At 44.3% G+C, this 16,304-nt stretch overlaps 1 protein-coding gene across 1 annotated transcript in view; it reads right to left on the reverse strand.

Annotated features, from left to right (window-relative positions):
- The window catches only part of KIF16B (kinesin family member 16B), a 100,957-nt gene that overhangs the window by 81,833 nt on the left and 2,820 nt on the right, over positions 1-16,304 (reverse strand). Inside the window, exons 2-4 of the mRNA XM_068128454.2 lie at positions 11,938-12,007; positions 11,450-11,563; positions 10,443-10,559 (exon numbers count right to left, since the gene is read on the reverse strand). Coding sequence (XP_067984555.1) covers positions 10,443-10,559; positions 11,450-11,563; positions 11,938-12,007 — 301 coding nt within the window. The remainder of the gene's footprint in view (positions 1-10,442; positions 10,560-11,449; positions 11,564-11,937; positions 12,008-16,304) is intronic.

Genomic DNA, 16,304 nt, shown 5'->3' on the forward strand with positions numbered 1-16,304 from the left:
ATCAGAAATTGAAGGCTTTTTTTCTTTTAAACGATTTATATAAACATCCGTTAAATCTCGATTGGTGCAGCCGTTTGTGCGGCACCCGGGAAAATAACGTCATGCGGGAGCAAGTATCAGCAGGATGTGGCAGTGTGGGAGTCCACGTTTCTGATCCTCCTTCATGCCGAAGTAGCCAACCACTTCTCCAAGCATTCCGCTCTTCAGATCCACCATGAGAGATTTAAGCTTGATACTGAAGACGCGTGCAGTTAGTACTCCCGATGTCGTATGTACTCCCGATACGTGTTTCCTTCATTGTAAAAACTACCAAATCAACAGTTAAAAGGATTTTGAGCCGATAGGTGTTACGGCCTTGGAAAGATCGATGGAGACAGCGATCCGTTAGCGTATACACCGCCCAAATAGCTATGTGGAATTCTCTCATGTAAAGATTAAACGTCGTTTGAACTTTGGCCGAGGTCATTATTTACTTTTAATGATGTTTATTTACGAATGATGTTTAATGATGTTTATATTGGTTTTGGGTCATCCTTTCCGCATATCTCGTGGGATTGTGAGTTGGAGAGACGGCCGTGATGGCGGGGAGGGGGTTGGAATTCTCTCAAGCAGGGATTCAACCCGTGTCCTTATAAAAGGTCTTTGTCCGAGGTCACCGAGTCCGATCGGTGCAGCCGTGCAGCGATTGGTGCAGCCGTTTGTGCGGCACCCGGGAAAACAACATCGTCACAATGAACGTTATGCGAATGCGAATGTTATGCAGGAGTCCAAACCTGAGAATGCTGGAGACTAAAGCTGAAATTGGAAAAACAATATAGCCTATTTTACTCCAGGGGATCCCAGGATTAACCACCCAAAATATCGCTGTGATCGGTTCAGTCGTTTTTACGTTACCTTTGAACGGACAGACAGACAGACGGACAGACATTTGGTGAATTAGAGTAAGATACCAATGGCAGTGATCTTCTAAAATGTATGCAGTGTACTAAACACTGTAAAATAAAAAGGAAAGCAAGAGAGACTGGCCAGCCAAACAAGCCTGTGGCCATACAGGTCAAATTTCATGATAAAATTTAATTTTTTTTAATTGATAAAATTAAAAATTAAATTATCAATTTAAATGATAAAAAAATTACAACTTGCTGATTGTCAGTAATAGTACAGTAATATTATCTGATTTAAACTTCAGGGCAAGAAGCAACTGTGGAGTAGAATCTTTAAAATAATCTGTCAAAAGTTTGGTGTAAATCAAAGACCTCAAAAATAAATGGGGAAGTCGCTTGCTTGCTCCTCTCCACCCTTCTGAGTGAAAATACCATTTTCATTACTAGCAACGGTACCCGCCCTATGGGCGGGGCTTCAATTGGGAGGCCCAAATGAAAAGGCAAAATATCAGAAATTGAGCTTTTTTTTTTTTTTTTACGATTTATATAAACATCCGTTAAATCATATCACACGCAAATCATCAAAATCTAAACAATATTTGTAGAATTTCAATAAAAGCCACATCACTGTTCATATCGGTAAATATTATTCGATCGTGTTTGAAAAAAACTGGAAAATTGGAAAAATTGGAAATTGGAAAAACAATCTATATAATAATACCGTAAGGACTCGACTTTGTTATCCCTTTTACGCCGCACCCAGTGACCCGATGCCCACGGCACTAATGGATTTACGATCTACGAACCGCGCTCTTTGTTTATCACGTACAGACATACTCGAAAAATCGGAATTAGCCGACGTTGGGGCCCAAAAGCATCCGATTAACGGCCGATACGACTCCATCTTACGACGCCATCGTATTGGCGTCTGCTGGGCGAAGGCGAAGCGAGCCGTCCGCTGATTGGACAGTCGAGTGGTGTGAGCATGGGTGGTGTGAACCAAATGGTCTTTTTATTCCCTTGAACATTTTAAATTAGTATATATAAGGAAACGTCTTTATCGTCATTTTAATAAAGTTAAATGGAGTGACGTTGCGATACTCGGGGTGCGTTGCATAAATCCTCGTAACTCAGAGAGGTGTAGCAGGTGGTGAGACGTAAGGAAGCTTAAAGATAACGAGCTGAAAACAGACGAACGATATGTCAATCTCTTTCTACACCGAACGGAAATAAAGGTATGAGAGCGGGAGGGCATGGCCTGAGCACTTCGAGCAGAGAGGACTGATTGGACTTAACTTAAAGAGAAAAAATTGGCGATTAACGGAAGAAGAAGATCCCATGAGCGCTCCCCTATGCCATCCATAATGGTACACACTATCCATACACCACATCCTCCCTTCCGTGGATGTTCCACGGGTTTCGGCTAGTATAGCCTATTTTACTGCAGGGGGTCCCAGGATTACCCACCCAAAATTTTGTTGCGATCGATTCAGCCGTTTTTGCGGTACCTGGGAACGGACAAACGGACATTTGGTGAATTATAGTAAGATTAGCTCATCCATGAGTATCACCAATCATGAGGCTGTGTTTTGTGTTATGTGCATAGTTCAATACTGGTTTACATACGATTGATTCCATATGGATCGAATTGCTAATTCTATTGAATTAAACACCAATTGCAGATGTAGAATCCTTCTGTTAATTTGCAATTGGCCACAGGCTTTGACACCAATACAAGTTTTTTTTGTCGACCCGAGGCATCAGAAGCTACATATATCGAACAAACAATTTGAAGTGGAGCACCTCGCTGCCATTAAAGCCTTTAAATTGCATCAGATGTGGAAATAAATGTGAATTATTGATCGCAGCTTGATAGCTCGATGACAGAAAATTCCCTTTGCATTTTTGCCGTTTCCAACCGTGCCATGTTAAGAATACCGGGTAGGCACGGGAAATTTGCTAGAGTAAAAATGTAATGAGTATTAATCCTATAACTTGGGTTATGCATCATATGAAAAGATCGCAAGTGTTCAGTAAATTTCTGGCTGCATCTACATGTGGTACCAACTCACATTAACAAATATATTTCTACCAGAATCTGCAAAAAAAAGCAATCTAGTATTTATGAGTAGTCTCAAGGAAGGGGCTTTTGCAAATGTTTGTGAGCTGAGCATATAAACAGCAAATCAGCATGCAATGGGGTGAGGAAAGAGCAGAAGCCAGTTACTATTTATTTAGTCTGGTGAGGTGCCGATGTGTTGCTCTGTTTGTCCTTTCAATAAACTCAGGTTTCGACTTACACCCAACTGCCATTTGGACATCGATCAATTGATCAAATAACTTTTGGTTTGTGACAATGGGCAGTTGCTTGTGACAATGGGCAATCACAAGAATAATTAATTTCCAAATTGACAGACAGCAGTCGTTAGACAAAGGATCTGCTCTGACCATTGATCTAATCTTATTTTTGATTACAAGAGTCTAGCTAGGCTCATGGAGGAACAAAATGACAGAGTAGCAGATCCTTTTTCAAAATATTGTGTAATTGCAATAGAGTAAACAAACCTTCTAATATTGCGGGTTTAGATCAATCACAGGCAACCTATTGTGCCCCGATTTCGTTATCGCGGGTTTTAATTTTGACCAATCGCAGTTTTACAGCTGAGATGAGTCATCGTTTGCATCCATCCCATGCGTGTACGATTACATAGCTCCCATTACGAGGAGGCTTTTGTTCTCTTGTGCACCATTTTAATGGCCCCAAACACAAAGCGATGGGCAAAGTTAGTTGTGTCAAATGACAGAGAAAGGTGATGACGTTGGGCAAAAATATCGAGTTGTAAAATCGTCTGAATTGAGGTGAAAGTGGGGTATCTGCAGGCCGCCATTATGGTTTCAACGAGTCTGCTGTGCAGTATATCTGTAAAAGTAAGTCCCATATCCGTTCAAGTGTCGCCGTCAGTGCTCCACAAAGTGCAAAACTCTCATTCCAATCCCATGATGCTTATGTTGAAGGAATGGAAAAAGTGCTTAATATTTGAATCGACGATCAAACCCCCAAAAAGTGCCTTCGAGTGGACCCGTGGTACGGGAAAAAGCATCAAGTATTTACCAACATTTCCAAGAGGCAGCCGCAGGCTCCAGTTCTGCCTTGTAAAAAAAAATGCTGCCTTATTTAAAAAAAAATTAAAACCAAATAAAACTTACAGGGACCTACAAGCAATCAGCCATAACATTTTTACAAGGGTTGATAGCAGCACAACCACAACCACACCAACCACCAGCCACCAGCAGTGCTTCAACCACCTCCCGATGATCCAACAGCCATCACAAGTTTTACATCCACATTTTTCTCAACTCCACTCCTCTCCCTTCCCCTCTCCCCACTCACTCGAACACCATCGTTTTCACATCCCAGAGCTAAGTCTTTTGTTTTCTATTTACAGGAGAGTGGCAGTAATGTTTTTACCCTCACCCACCTCGCCGTTTTGTAAACATCATGTCACCGTTTTTGAATGATTTTTTTAAAACGTAAAAGCCTTGTGTTTTTGTTTATTTTATAACGTATTTATTTATTTACATGTTCATTTGAATGATAACATGGTTTATATCCAGACTTGGCATTTAATATGGAATATCTTTTTTTTCTTGACTTGGGTTTACTTTCTGAACTCAGTATATCAATCTGGTGAGTTTTTTTTACCCTTCGGTGATGTCTTTGTTGAAAGAACCATGTCACTGAATGTCTTTCGCAGCAAGAAGTCAATAACAGGATTATATCACAGGTGGCGTGACAAAATGTAAGGACAGGTACATTTGACGATTGGCTTCACAATCGGGTATACAAGGGTTGTTGCGTTCTGTATTAATGGAAAACAACTGCTGCACGTCTACAAAAGTTATTGCCGCTTTCTCTGGAGATGGTCCGTCAACTTGACAATGCTGTTTGTCATGGAGTGGTGGCTTTACGAAATTCTAGCATGAAACAGCGTGCTATTGCTCGGCAGTATGGCATCACTCAAGGTCAGGTGTCAAAGATCCTGAAACGAAATGCTCAGAGGGGTGTCCCTACTCCAATACCGAGGCCAGGACGTCCACGCAGAACCACAAGGAGAGATGATCGCCAGCTGCACCGGTTAGTCTGCAATGGCCGTACCAAGTCAGCTAATCGGCATAGGGCTGAGTGGCATCAACTGACAAATGTGCCTGTATCCAGAAGGCTAGTCAACCAACGACTGGTTCAAGCAGGCTATCGTGCCAGGCGTCCCATGAGAAAGCCACGCCTGACCAGACAACACAGCCAGCGCCGATTGCAGTGGGCCAGAGAACACCGTCAATGGCAGCCAGGACACTGGAATCACGTGACCTTCAGTGACGAGTCTAGATTTCTGGTCTATCGTCAAGATGGCCGCGTCTGAGTGCGCAGACAAGTGCATGAAGCCCACAACGAAGATTGTATAGTGCCAAGAGTCCAAGCTGGAGGTGGTGGGGTGACCGTTTGGGCTGCTTTTCATGCAGGGGGCAAAACTGACCTGGTTGTTCTGAATGGAAACCTGAACCAGTTCAAGTACAGGGTCATTCTGGAAGAAACATTGCTTCCATTTGCTCGTGCAGCCTTTCGAGGAAACTTTGTCTTCCAAGATGACAATGCACGGCCTCATCGTGCTCGCATGATCCAACACTTTCTTGCTGAACGTGGTGTAGAGCATATGGAGTGGCCTGGCATGTCCCCGGATATGAATCCGATAGAGAACCTGTAGGCAGAATTAACGCATCAAATCGACAACTTGGACCAGCAGCCGACCTCTGTGCGTGAATTGCAGCAGACTATTGTCACTGCATGGCAAGCGATTCCTGTCCAAACCTTGGCAAATCTCATGAACAGCATGCCTCAACGTGTACGTGCTCTCCTGAATGCTCGTGGGGGTTACACGAAGTACTGAACTGTAATTTTACTGTCCGTAATCCCAGTCATAATTTAGCTTTTGTTTTTGTTGAAAAAATGTTTGGCTCATGTGCAAAATAAAGAGATACTTCTGGAAAACGTACAGAAGTTTAACACAGTACTGTCCGTGAATCGAGTTCGATATCAGTTTACATCACTTTCGAGGATCAATTTATTTGCTTCGAAATGTCAAATGTGGTTTTTGTTTCTTTTAAACGTCACATTAACAAAATCTAGAATAATTTCAACAAAATTCCAATGAACTTTTGGTCTAAGTCATCTTGAAAAGTAAGTTCACCCCCACAAAAAAAATATTCCATATTAAATGCCAAGTCTGTATATTGTGATGGCTCTACAAAGAGATGGTTGATCCACACCCCTGTCCCCCTCCCCCACTTTCCAGGAAGCACATACAACATACTGGTTCCCAAGTTAGTTATTTCCCTAGTACAAGTCCAGAATAGTTTCTTCCCCTTTGTATAGTGGGCTGATTGGGGAAATATGCATTTGTGAGAGATTAGAGAAGTTTCCCCCTTTTTCTTCAAGCCCTTTCCAAGTAAGTACATGCTCAAACATAGGCACACGACAACTCCACCATCGCCCGGCAGCAGCAACTCTTGAACCTTCTCTCTTTTCTATATCCCACCAATCATCATTTGAATCTCATGCCATAACTCAACTGTCAAACACATTAGGTACAGCTTAATCAAAATGCAACAAACGCACAACACTGACAATTTATTAGAACACATATTTATTTAAACTTCAATATATTTTCATTTTAGTTTACATTGCCCAAGTCGTTATACACGCTCTTCATGGCTCCACGAGCAAAACCACCACAAACCAAATAACCACGACCTCACCTCAACCACATACAACTCACCTGCCTTCCTCCTCTATCACCACATCATCTACCAACACCAACCTCAGAGCAGAGGAAGAACAGAGCAAGGGACGATTGGTGGGTTGCTCACCTGGCTTCTTCAAGACCTCATAAACACCAGAACAAGAAGCCACTAATTGGCCATTAGCACCTCCAATACAACCCAGCGAATGCGCAGGAATTGTGATGGGGGTCTCCCATGGGCAGTGCCAAAACTCGGGAAATCGAGTATGCACCAATTGACATCATCAGCCATGTCTAGCGCCTCCTGTGATCCGACTATACACCCCGCCCTCTTAGTCTTGCCTTGGTCTGTGGTCTGGCGTCTGAGCTGGTCAGTGCTTCAAGCACTTGGTCGGTGGCGCTGGTGATCTGGGCTCGGTCGGTGACGCTCACAATAGGCGGGTCAGAGCTGGGAGCCGGAGCTTTCTGTTGCGGAACAGAGTGCATCAACGTGCGCTTTGCATGATGCTTGCTCTGATCGAGCGGAGCAATCACCATGGAAAGCGCACGTTTATGGTCAAGCTAAATCACACACACACACATTAAGAATTCCCAGACGTTAAGTAAGCCTATCATCTCACACATTCGTTTCTTTCCCTTAATCATCTACTTTGGACGCAAGAGCATCAACAATCGTGGTACTGCCCCTGCCATTCACTTTAGAGTGGCAACCACAGATACGCACATCTTCTCAGTTTCCTCTTGCACCTCACAGCACCTCTACCATACTCAACCTAGACACCAACAGTATTCCTCTTCTTACCACCCCTCTCAGCATATGGGTAACGTGGGCACGACAGCATATGCCCGGTGAGCTACGAGATTAAAAACACATCATTATCCTTCTTTCTTTCTTTCTGAACTATCTACCCTCCGTGGGTGATCTTATTGGGTGCCCATGTACTGTGTTTTGACAAGTAAGGCATAGATATAGCACTGCTCTTCTGTCACATTTTCTTTGCTGTAAATTGCTCACACCCTCCATTGCTTATAAATTGTTTCCCCTTTTGATAACCTTGAATAGCACCGCATGACCCCGCATTTCACATTTGCCTTGTAAATAATGAATTCCCCCATTGTTGAACTCTGTCTGTGCCCGTACTTTCCTCCATTGCTTCAGCACCATCCTCACCAGGGTTAGTCTGCTAGATTATAATTCCCCAATTAATTGGCTCTAGTCCCGCGCTGAAGCTAACTCTGAGGGCCTCTCACTCACTCACCGCAGGCAGGTTGGTGGTCTTTCTGTCTTCTACCAACTCTTCTCTGGCCTAGCCCCCCCCCCCCCCCCCCCAGCCCTGTCTGTGCTCTGTCCCCCAAATACTCCTACAGGTCACACAAGATCTGCCTGCAACCCTCTACTGGTGAAACTGCCAAAATCAAGACTCTCTGCTCACCTTCACTCCTTCATTCCTCTTTTCTCCCACCTCTGCAACAAACTCCCTCACTCTCTTCAATCCCACTCCTACCTCCAGGTCTTTAAAACAGCTGTTCACCACCATCTCTTATGTTCCCCCATTCAAAACCTTGATCTTTTCTACCCCCATTAATTCACCCCAGATTCACTTTTCTGAAATAGCGACTTATGTCCTGGAAGTCCTAGCTGTGTGCATGTGTTTTATACCTCTCCCACCCCCCCCCCCCCCCCCCCAAGCCCTCTCCCTTCCACAGATCTACCGATGTCCCTGCTCTCAAATGTTGTAGTTGTATGCTTCCTCCTCTCTCCCCCCATCTTGTCTCCCGCTCCCTTTATTATGTCTTATGTGTCCATTTGTTTTTTGTCATTATTGTTAGCTCTTACACAAGCCTCAATCTTGTATACAATAAAATAAAATAAAAGTACAGTTTGCACTAAGTGGGTGCTCGGCCGCATCCAATTAAGATCTTAAGATTAGTGTGCATCGAGAACTGGTTCCCTGGCTGGAAGACCACGTCATCCTCAGGTAAACGGCATTTAGATGGAGGACCCTGGGCCACTTGGTTGACGAATTGGCGGGGGACCCAAAACCCGTGGCCACAACCATTATATTTATTACATGTTCATTTCAATGGTGAAGTGTTTATTTTCCTGCTGCTGCCAACTTTCCTCGATATTTTCTCGAAGTCTAGGAACCAAACACACATTTTCTCATTGACACTTGGTATCCACTATCGCGGTTTCAACTATCGCGGCATTTTCCAGGAACCTAACTGTATATTTATTTACATTGGTCTTAGTAAAGTTGACATAATGAAATTGACTGTAAAGATCGTCATCAGTCTGAAACAAAAGCATCTTTTTCTTTTTTTTTAATAATTGAGAAATCGTTATAAGTACAGTCAACCCTCGTTAATCCGGACTACTTTTTGTTCCCAGCACCCAATGTCGGATTAGCGAGATTGTCGGATAAACTATTTTGTGGATTAGAGGGATCAAATGAATGGTGGAAATCTGTTCCTGGCGGTTTCGGTCAGATAGCGAGATTTCCGGATTAAACGAGGTCGAATTAACGAGGGTTGACTGTAATCATACTATACATTTAATTTAACAAAGACAGACCAGTACTTTATAATAATCATGTTTCAAATTAAATAGCACAACTCTTTTGTATTTTATATCAAAATGACTACATGCTTTTGTTACGGATTCGTCACTTCCATTGTTGTGGTTTTCATCCACTGTAAACATTGTTGGTTCCATGTACTATTATTGTTGTCGTTTAAGGGAAATAGAGATTACTATTTTCAAAAGGTAAAAAAGTTAATGTTTTAAATGAAACCGGAACCGGACGACGAAGAGGAAGAAGAGGAAAAGAAGGCGGAGCGAGTGAGTTCGACAAGAAAGCCGAGCTGCTTTGGAGGTCTGGAGCAAACGCTGGCGAACGGAGGTCACGAGCGAACTTTGGGGTTTCCTGGGAAAGGGATTCCTGTGACAGAGTTGTTATCGCTGTGACAGAAAAACCTGCGTGACAGGTTTTGCGGTCGATTCCGAAGAGAATCGTTGGAGTGTCATTACGTCTCGAGAACGGGCCGTTGGCCATTTTGACTCGCACCCGATTTTCGCATCGCTCCAGGTTTTTCACCTCGCTTCAACCATTTTCACCACATCCAGACGTTAATCTGGTGTGTGTGTGAAACATGGATTTTGAATGGGAAATTGCGGTTCGCCGAGTGGGAGCCGTTGAACGTCTGTACCAGAAGGTGTGATTTCCCCGTCGCTTCGGGAGGGTGCCTTCGCCCATCTTTGGCAGTGTGACTGTCAACCGAGCGGGATTCTGGTTTCGATACGGCATCGTTCTGACGATCGCTGGAGCGGATCGACTTTGGCTTGATGCCGGGATAGAGACATTGGGAATGTTCTTGTTTCACTCACTTGGAGCACAGTGAGTTACCTTGTACGAACTGATGGTACCATCATAGGAAAATGATATATTGGTTGTAAAATTGATTACTATTATTATTGTACTGTTATTCTTGTGTGACCTTAATACAATACTTGTTTGTTGGTAACAATTGGTGTGGTTTCACCATTGATCTTTGACATACAGAATAACACATTTTTCTGCCGTGACTCCTCTGGTGGCTCGGAGGTACACCGTGACCGGGGTTTGGGGAGGAGCACGTAACACTTTGAACCGTTCAAAAAGGCAAACAAATGAATATGAATGAAGTGAATAAAAAAGATGCACTTTGGGAACAAACTCTTCAAATTTGTTTTTAATAAAATTCTGAAGTGCAATCAACTTACGGGATTTCCCATCATGGTGTACGACTTTCCAGAGCCCGTTTGTCCATAGGCGAATATGCATGCATTGTATCCTTCAAATGCAGCTTCCAGGATATCCATGCCAAGATCTTTAAACAACTAAAAAAAATTAAAAAAAATATAGCTTTGTGACATTAATAAATCTTCATATATTAGAATTAAAAAATACCAACATGGAGACCTATGGGTGGCAACAGGAACAGATGAAGGCCACATCTAAGATGGAGGGTTGAAATAGCCAAATATTGGAGAAGAGTCAATTGGAATAACAAAGCAAGAAACAGAGCACCATGGCGTCAAAATGCTAATACTTTCATCCAGCAGTGGACTGGAAATAGGTGGTAATTATGATGACAAAAAGTGATATCACCCCTTCCTTCCTACCTTCTTTAATCCCCCTAAGCCTCAGACCCCTCCGAGCCCCCCCATCCCCACCCCCTCAAAAGCAAATAAAAAAAGTCACATTAATTATTTGACCACAAAACAGATGTGAATTGATGGAGACAACCAAAAGCATAAATTGATCAAATACAGTCGGGACCCTGACATTCACGGTCCCAACATTCGCGGTCCCAACATTCGCAGATCCCGCACGCATATTTGCGGTTGATAAAATGCGACCTCCTTATGCGGGGCACATTTGCGGCCATGTGCCCCGCGTATCCGCGGGTGCAAAAAAAAAAAAAAAAAAAACATCTCCCACCAGCTACACACATGACACTTCCAAATGCATCTTCCATGCGTCAAGCATAAAGCCACTGAACATGTGCAACCACAGGATTGGACATGCTTTTGCTGGCGTACTTGTGGTTTTTCATGGATTTTTTGATTCTCCATTATGAATCACGAACCGCCAGGAACCTATCTCCCCTTTGTCCCATTGAAACAATGCCACATTTGCGGATTCGACATTTGCGGCAACATTTTCCAAGAACGTATCCCCCGCAAATGTCGGGGTCCGACTGTATATATACTTACAGGGAACCTACCTTTTCTTGAGAAGCAAAATGGGGCATTCTTTTATCAGCAGAGCAGTAAGAAAAGTCATATGTGAATTCCTTCACTCGTTCTCGACCCATGTCCCCTGTGTTTCCCTCAGGGATCTGAATGTCAATATTTTTTTTAAGCACAGCACAAAAAACGTAAATTGATCATACGACGATTTGTTTTTGAAAATAAAGCAATGGCACAACTATAAATCGAGTGAAAACACTATCTGGTACATTCACTACCATCATTCAGAAAACCAATAATAGCTGCCTGAACAATTGGGCACAAGCAGAGAAAGCTACACCAGACAATAATGGACCAAATTAGTACAATTTAAATAAGCTTTTACAAACTTTATACAATCACTTTGCATTCGAGTGTGCAAGGTGGGTGAACCAAAAATGTTTTCTTCACCTCAAGTAAAGATTCGAATTGTGTTTTGGACTTTATTATAATTACAAGTAAATAAAGTGCATATTTGTTTTACCTTCAAGTTGGTAATCATCGTCTTCTTGCCATCCATTGCAATGATAACTTTGGCATCCAAACTTTTCTCTCTGTGCACAATGTGTAAAGCAGGGAACAGAGTTAGTTCTTGAATTGATAAAATACCAAGTTCTAATTAATTTCCCCAAAATCCAGGCTCAATGCTCACCTGTCATGTCTTCCTCTCCTCTGCCCCTTTCCCTCTCTCCCTTTTTATTTTTTTTTGTATACAGAGTCACCGCTCGTGGAAGAGCTAACACATTACACACGAGAACGGGCACAGACCCATGAAACATACAATAAATAAAGGGAGCGGGAGACATTAGGGGGAGAGAGAGGAAAACATACAAGCACAACAACAGTAGAGAATAGGGACATCGCGGTAGATCTGTGGAAGGGAGAGGGCCGGTGGGGGGGTTTGGAAGGGGTACACAGTATAAAGCAAATATACACTACTAGGAATTTCAGGAGAGAAGTTGGAGAATGAAAGAGGTAGATTTGGGGTGTTTTAACGGGAGTAGAAAAGATCAAGGTTTTGGATGGGGGAAGATAAGAGATGGTGGTGAACAGCTGTTTTAAAGACCTGGACGGAGGAGTGGGATTGAAGAGAGTGTGGGAGATTGTTCCAGAGGAGGGAGAAAAGAGGAATGATGAGAGTGAAGGTGAGCAGAGAGTCTTGATTTTGGCAGTTTCACCAGAAGAGGGTTGCTGGCATATCTTGTGCGTCCTGCAGGAAAATTTGGGGGACAGAGCACAGACAGAGCTGGGGGAGCTAGGCCGGAGAGGAGTCGGTAGAAGACAGCAAGACCACCAACCTGCCTAAGGAAAGAGAAAGGCCCTCAGAATCAGCTTCATCACGGGAGATACCATTGATTCTGAAAGCTTTGGTTTCAACAGCGTGAAGCCGAGCTGGGTGTGAGGCAGGAGCACCAGCCTAGAAGGGAGAGCAGTATTCCATTGAGCTGCGGGTAAAAGCTTTGTAGGTGGTGAGGAGCTCAGAAGTGCCCAGAAAGGACTTTGCACGATGGAGGATGTCCAGTCGGCGACTGGCTTTGGAGGCCAGCTTGGAAATGTGCTTTTTCCCAGGAAAGAGCATTGCAGATAGCGAGACCCAAAAGCTTGAGTGACAGAACTTCTTCAAGAGTATTGTTGAGAAAGTAGATGGGAGGGTTGTCCAGAAGGTCTTTATGGAGAGAAAGTGAGAGTGTGAGATTTGTCAGGATTGAAAGACATGTTCCACTTGTTTGACCAGTTTGTGATATTGTCCAGGTCTGCAGAGAGTGAAGAGGCTGCTGTCTGCCGATCTGAGGGTTGAGATATGGAGCGGCAGAGAGTGGAGTCAGCAGTAAAGAAACAGAGGATTTTCCAGAGAGTCGGAGAGATCATTAATGAAGACCAGAAAAAGCACAGGGCACAGAACACTGCCTTGGGGAACTCCAGCTTGAACAGGAAGGGGAGATGAGAGAATCCATTCAGGGCCTCATATTGACTGTGACCAGAGAGGAAGTCAGCAACCCAAGTGTGGAGGTTTCCATGGATACCATACGAGGAGAGTTTGGTGTGCAGGGTGGGGTGCCAGGCCATACAGAAGGCACGAGATATGTCAAGGGAGACCGCTCTGATTTCCTGTTTGGCATTGAGGACCTCCATCCATTGTTGAGACAGCAGAAGCAGCATGTCCAGAGATAGAATGACCTGGTCTGAATCCAAATTCATGATCAGCGATCAATCCATTCGAGAAGAGGAAGGATTTATTATCAGAATCGATTAGATGGATTGCATGACCTTGCTGATTATTGGGAGCAGGCTGATTGGTCGACAATTGCAAGGATCCGTTTTAGCACCTTTTTTATGTAGAGCGGTAATGTTGGCTGCGTTTCCAAGCAGATAGCATATAACCTTGAGGAAAAGAGGGTGAAGAGAAGAGAGAGGGGGTGAAATAAAGTGACAGAAACTTCTCCACCTTGTCAGGAGAGAAGGACACAGAGTCCAGGAGCAGCTGGGTTCGACTGGGTAAGGTGGGTACAGAAAGAGTTGGGTTTGGGACACAAGATTTTGAGGCAAACACAGAGTTGAGGCATTCAGCTTTTTAGGTCACACGAGGCGGGCTTTGTGATAAATAGAGTAGGGATTATGCTAATTCCCTTGTACGTCGTTCCCTCTGTGATCTATCTTTTGTCCCGTATGGCAACGCACCATCGACATTAGTTAGGCCCATTTGCGCGCACACTAATTAAACCCCCCCTCCCAACCCCCCCACCCCCTACAATAAAACCCACCGGAAGAAAAGGCAGGTTGCGCCTCGCATTGCACCAGCACGGTGACACAGAGCACAGGCAGGACGAAGGCCACTGAATGGCAGAGTAAGGAGGGACTAGTGATTGGCCAGGGGAGGGGCAAGAAGCTTCCCTCAGATTGGTGGAAGGAAGGGAGCAGGAAGCGGCATACTGGCTGGCCACCGACCGATGACGTAAGAAGGAGAGCGCAAAGCGCTCGGCCAATGGTGAGGGACTGATGCCAGAAGAACATTTGATAGGTCGAGAGGCGACGGAATGATTGGAAGAGTGAGAGAGCCGACATAACGAGGCGGCGGATAAAACAACTGGCTGACCAACATTTTCCCTTCTCGTTTGGACCTCCTTCTCATTCCATTCTCTCGTTCCCTTCTCGTTCCTGCTTGTTGTGGAAGATCTTGTCCTCTGATCTCTTCTCTTCTGCCCTTCCCATTCTGGACGCCAAGCGAGCGATTCTGCGTGGACGGAGCCAGGCACGGCCGGAGGAGCGAACTGCACGCGACCCGTTCGAGTTGCGCGGAAGGCCGGTGGCACGCCAGCAGACGAGGCCGGGGCGAGCGAGTTGCTCGGTGGGGCCTAGTGGAGCGCGAATGTGTGGACGGCGGCCCTTCTTCCCGCCCACACCAGTGCCGTGGCGGGCTTGCACGCTTGGGGCCTGGACGACTGCAGACGACGCACAGAGCTAAGCCCGGCACAAACACAAACACAATGTTTCTTTTCATTTATATCCTCCTTGTCTGTTGGTTACATCTGGGGTAGGAGCACTCATTCGGGGATTTTAGTTACCCCGACGCGTTCCATTGTTCTCGGGGTCCGGCAATAAAGCCGTGTTTATTTTTGCACATAAAAGACGTTTTCATGTGAATTAATTTGCAGGGTTGAAGATTGCTCGGATCGCGTCAGGTAAAGGCTGCCGGCCTCTTCTTCTTCTTCTTCTTTCTTACTCCCGCGCATATATAGTAAAGTCCGTATTTGATAACGCCTAAAATTAAAGCTCAATTGGTCATCCGTGGTGTGCTCCGTTTTAATAGAGCTGTCCACACGACGATATCATGTTATATGTCGCTTTTCACCCGATCCCTCAATGGTGAAGATTTCACTTAAAAATTAAATAATTATTGTAGGCCAATCCATATTCAAATCTTCACCAAAATCGAATCTATTCATCCTTGTCACACACCCAATCGGTCCACCAAGTTTCGTCCATACATTTTTGATATATCGTGCTATGTATAGGTTTTAGCAGCAACTAAGGTTGGAAAGGGTGGAAATGTGAATGGTTCGACGGATGTGCGGAGTATCGTTGAGAGAGAGGAAGACAAATGATGAATTGCGAAAGATGATGGGAATAGAGCCTGTGATTGATGCTGTGAAGAGGAACAGGTTGAGATGGTTTGGTCATGTGTTGAGGAAGGATGAAAGTGACTGGTTGAGAAGAGTGATGGAAATGAATGTAGAAGGAAGTAGAAGACGGGGAAGACCGAGAAAGACTTGGCTAAAGATGGTGGAAGAAGAAATGCGGGCAAGGGGGTTAACAAGGAGAAATGCAGAAAATAGGGCAAAATGGAGAAGATTGTCATGGGGACCGCAAGGCTAACCCCCGCTCTAGCAGGGAAAATGGCCTTTAAAATGCATGTTGTGTTGTGTTGTATTGTATCGGTTTTAGCCCCATCACTCAATGGTGAAGAATCACTTGAAAAATTAAAACTTATCGTATCCGAATCCATATTCAGATCTTCACCAAAATCGAATCGATTAGTCTCGTCACACACAACCTCTCCACCAAGTTTCATCCGAATCCGTCCACAACTTTTTGAGATATCCTGTTCACAGACAAACAAACAAACAGATGGGGGTGAAAACAAAACTTCCATCCACCTTCGGTGGTGGAGGTAAAATTAAAAAACTGCGACACACCCTTTCAACCAACATCCTCTCACATTAGCAAACGGCACACAATCCATGGCGATGTCATCAAATTTCCTTTCACCACAAGTTACATCGACCTACAATCAATCTACTCTATCTGCACTTACCGTCCCAGAGTATGCACCTTTACAATAGCCCAATGTTA

Source organism: Myxine glutinosa, chromosome 9, assembly GCF_964187855.1.
Source record: "Myxine glutinosa chromosome 9, kmMyxGlut1.1, whole genome shotgun sequence".
NCBI lineage: Eukaryota > Metazoa > Chordata > Myxini > Myxiniformes > Myxinidae > Myxine > Myxine glutinosa.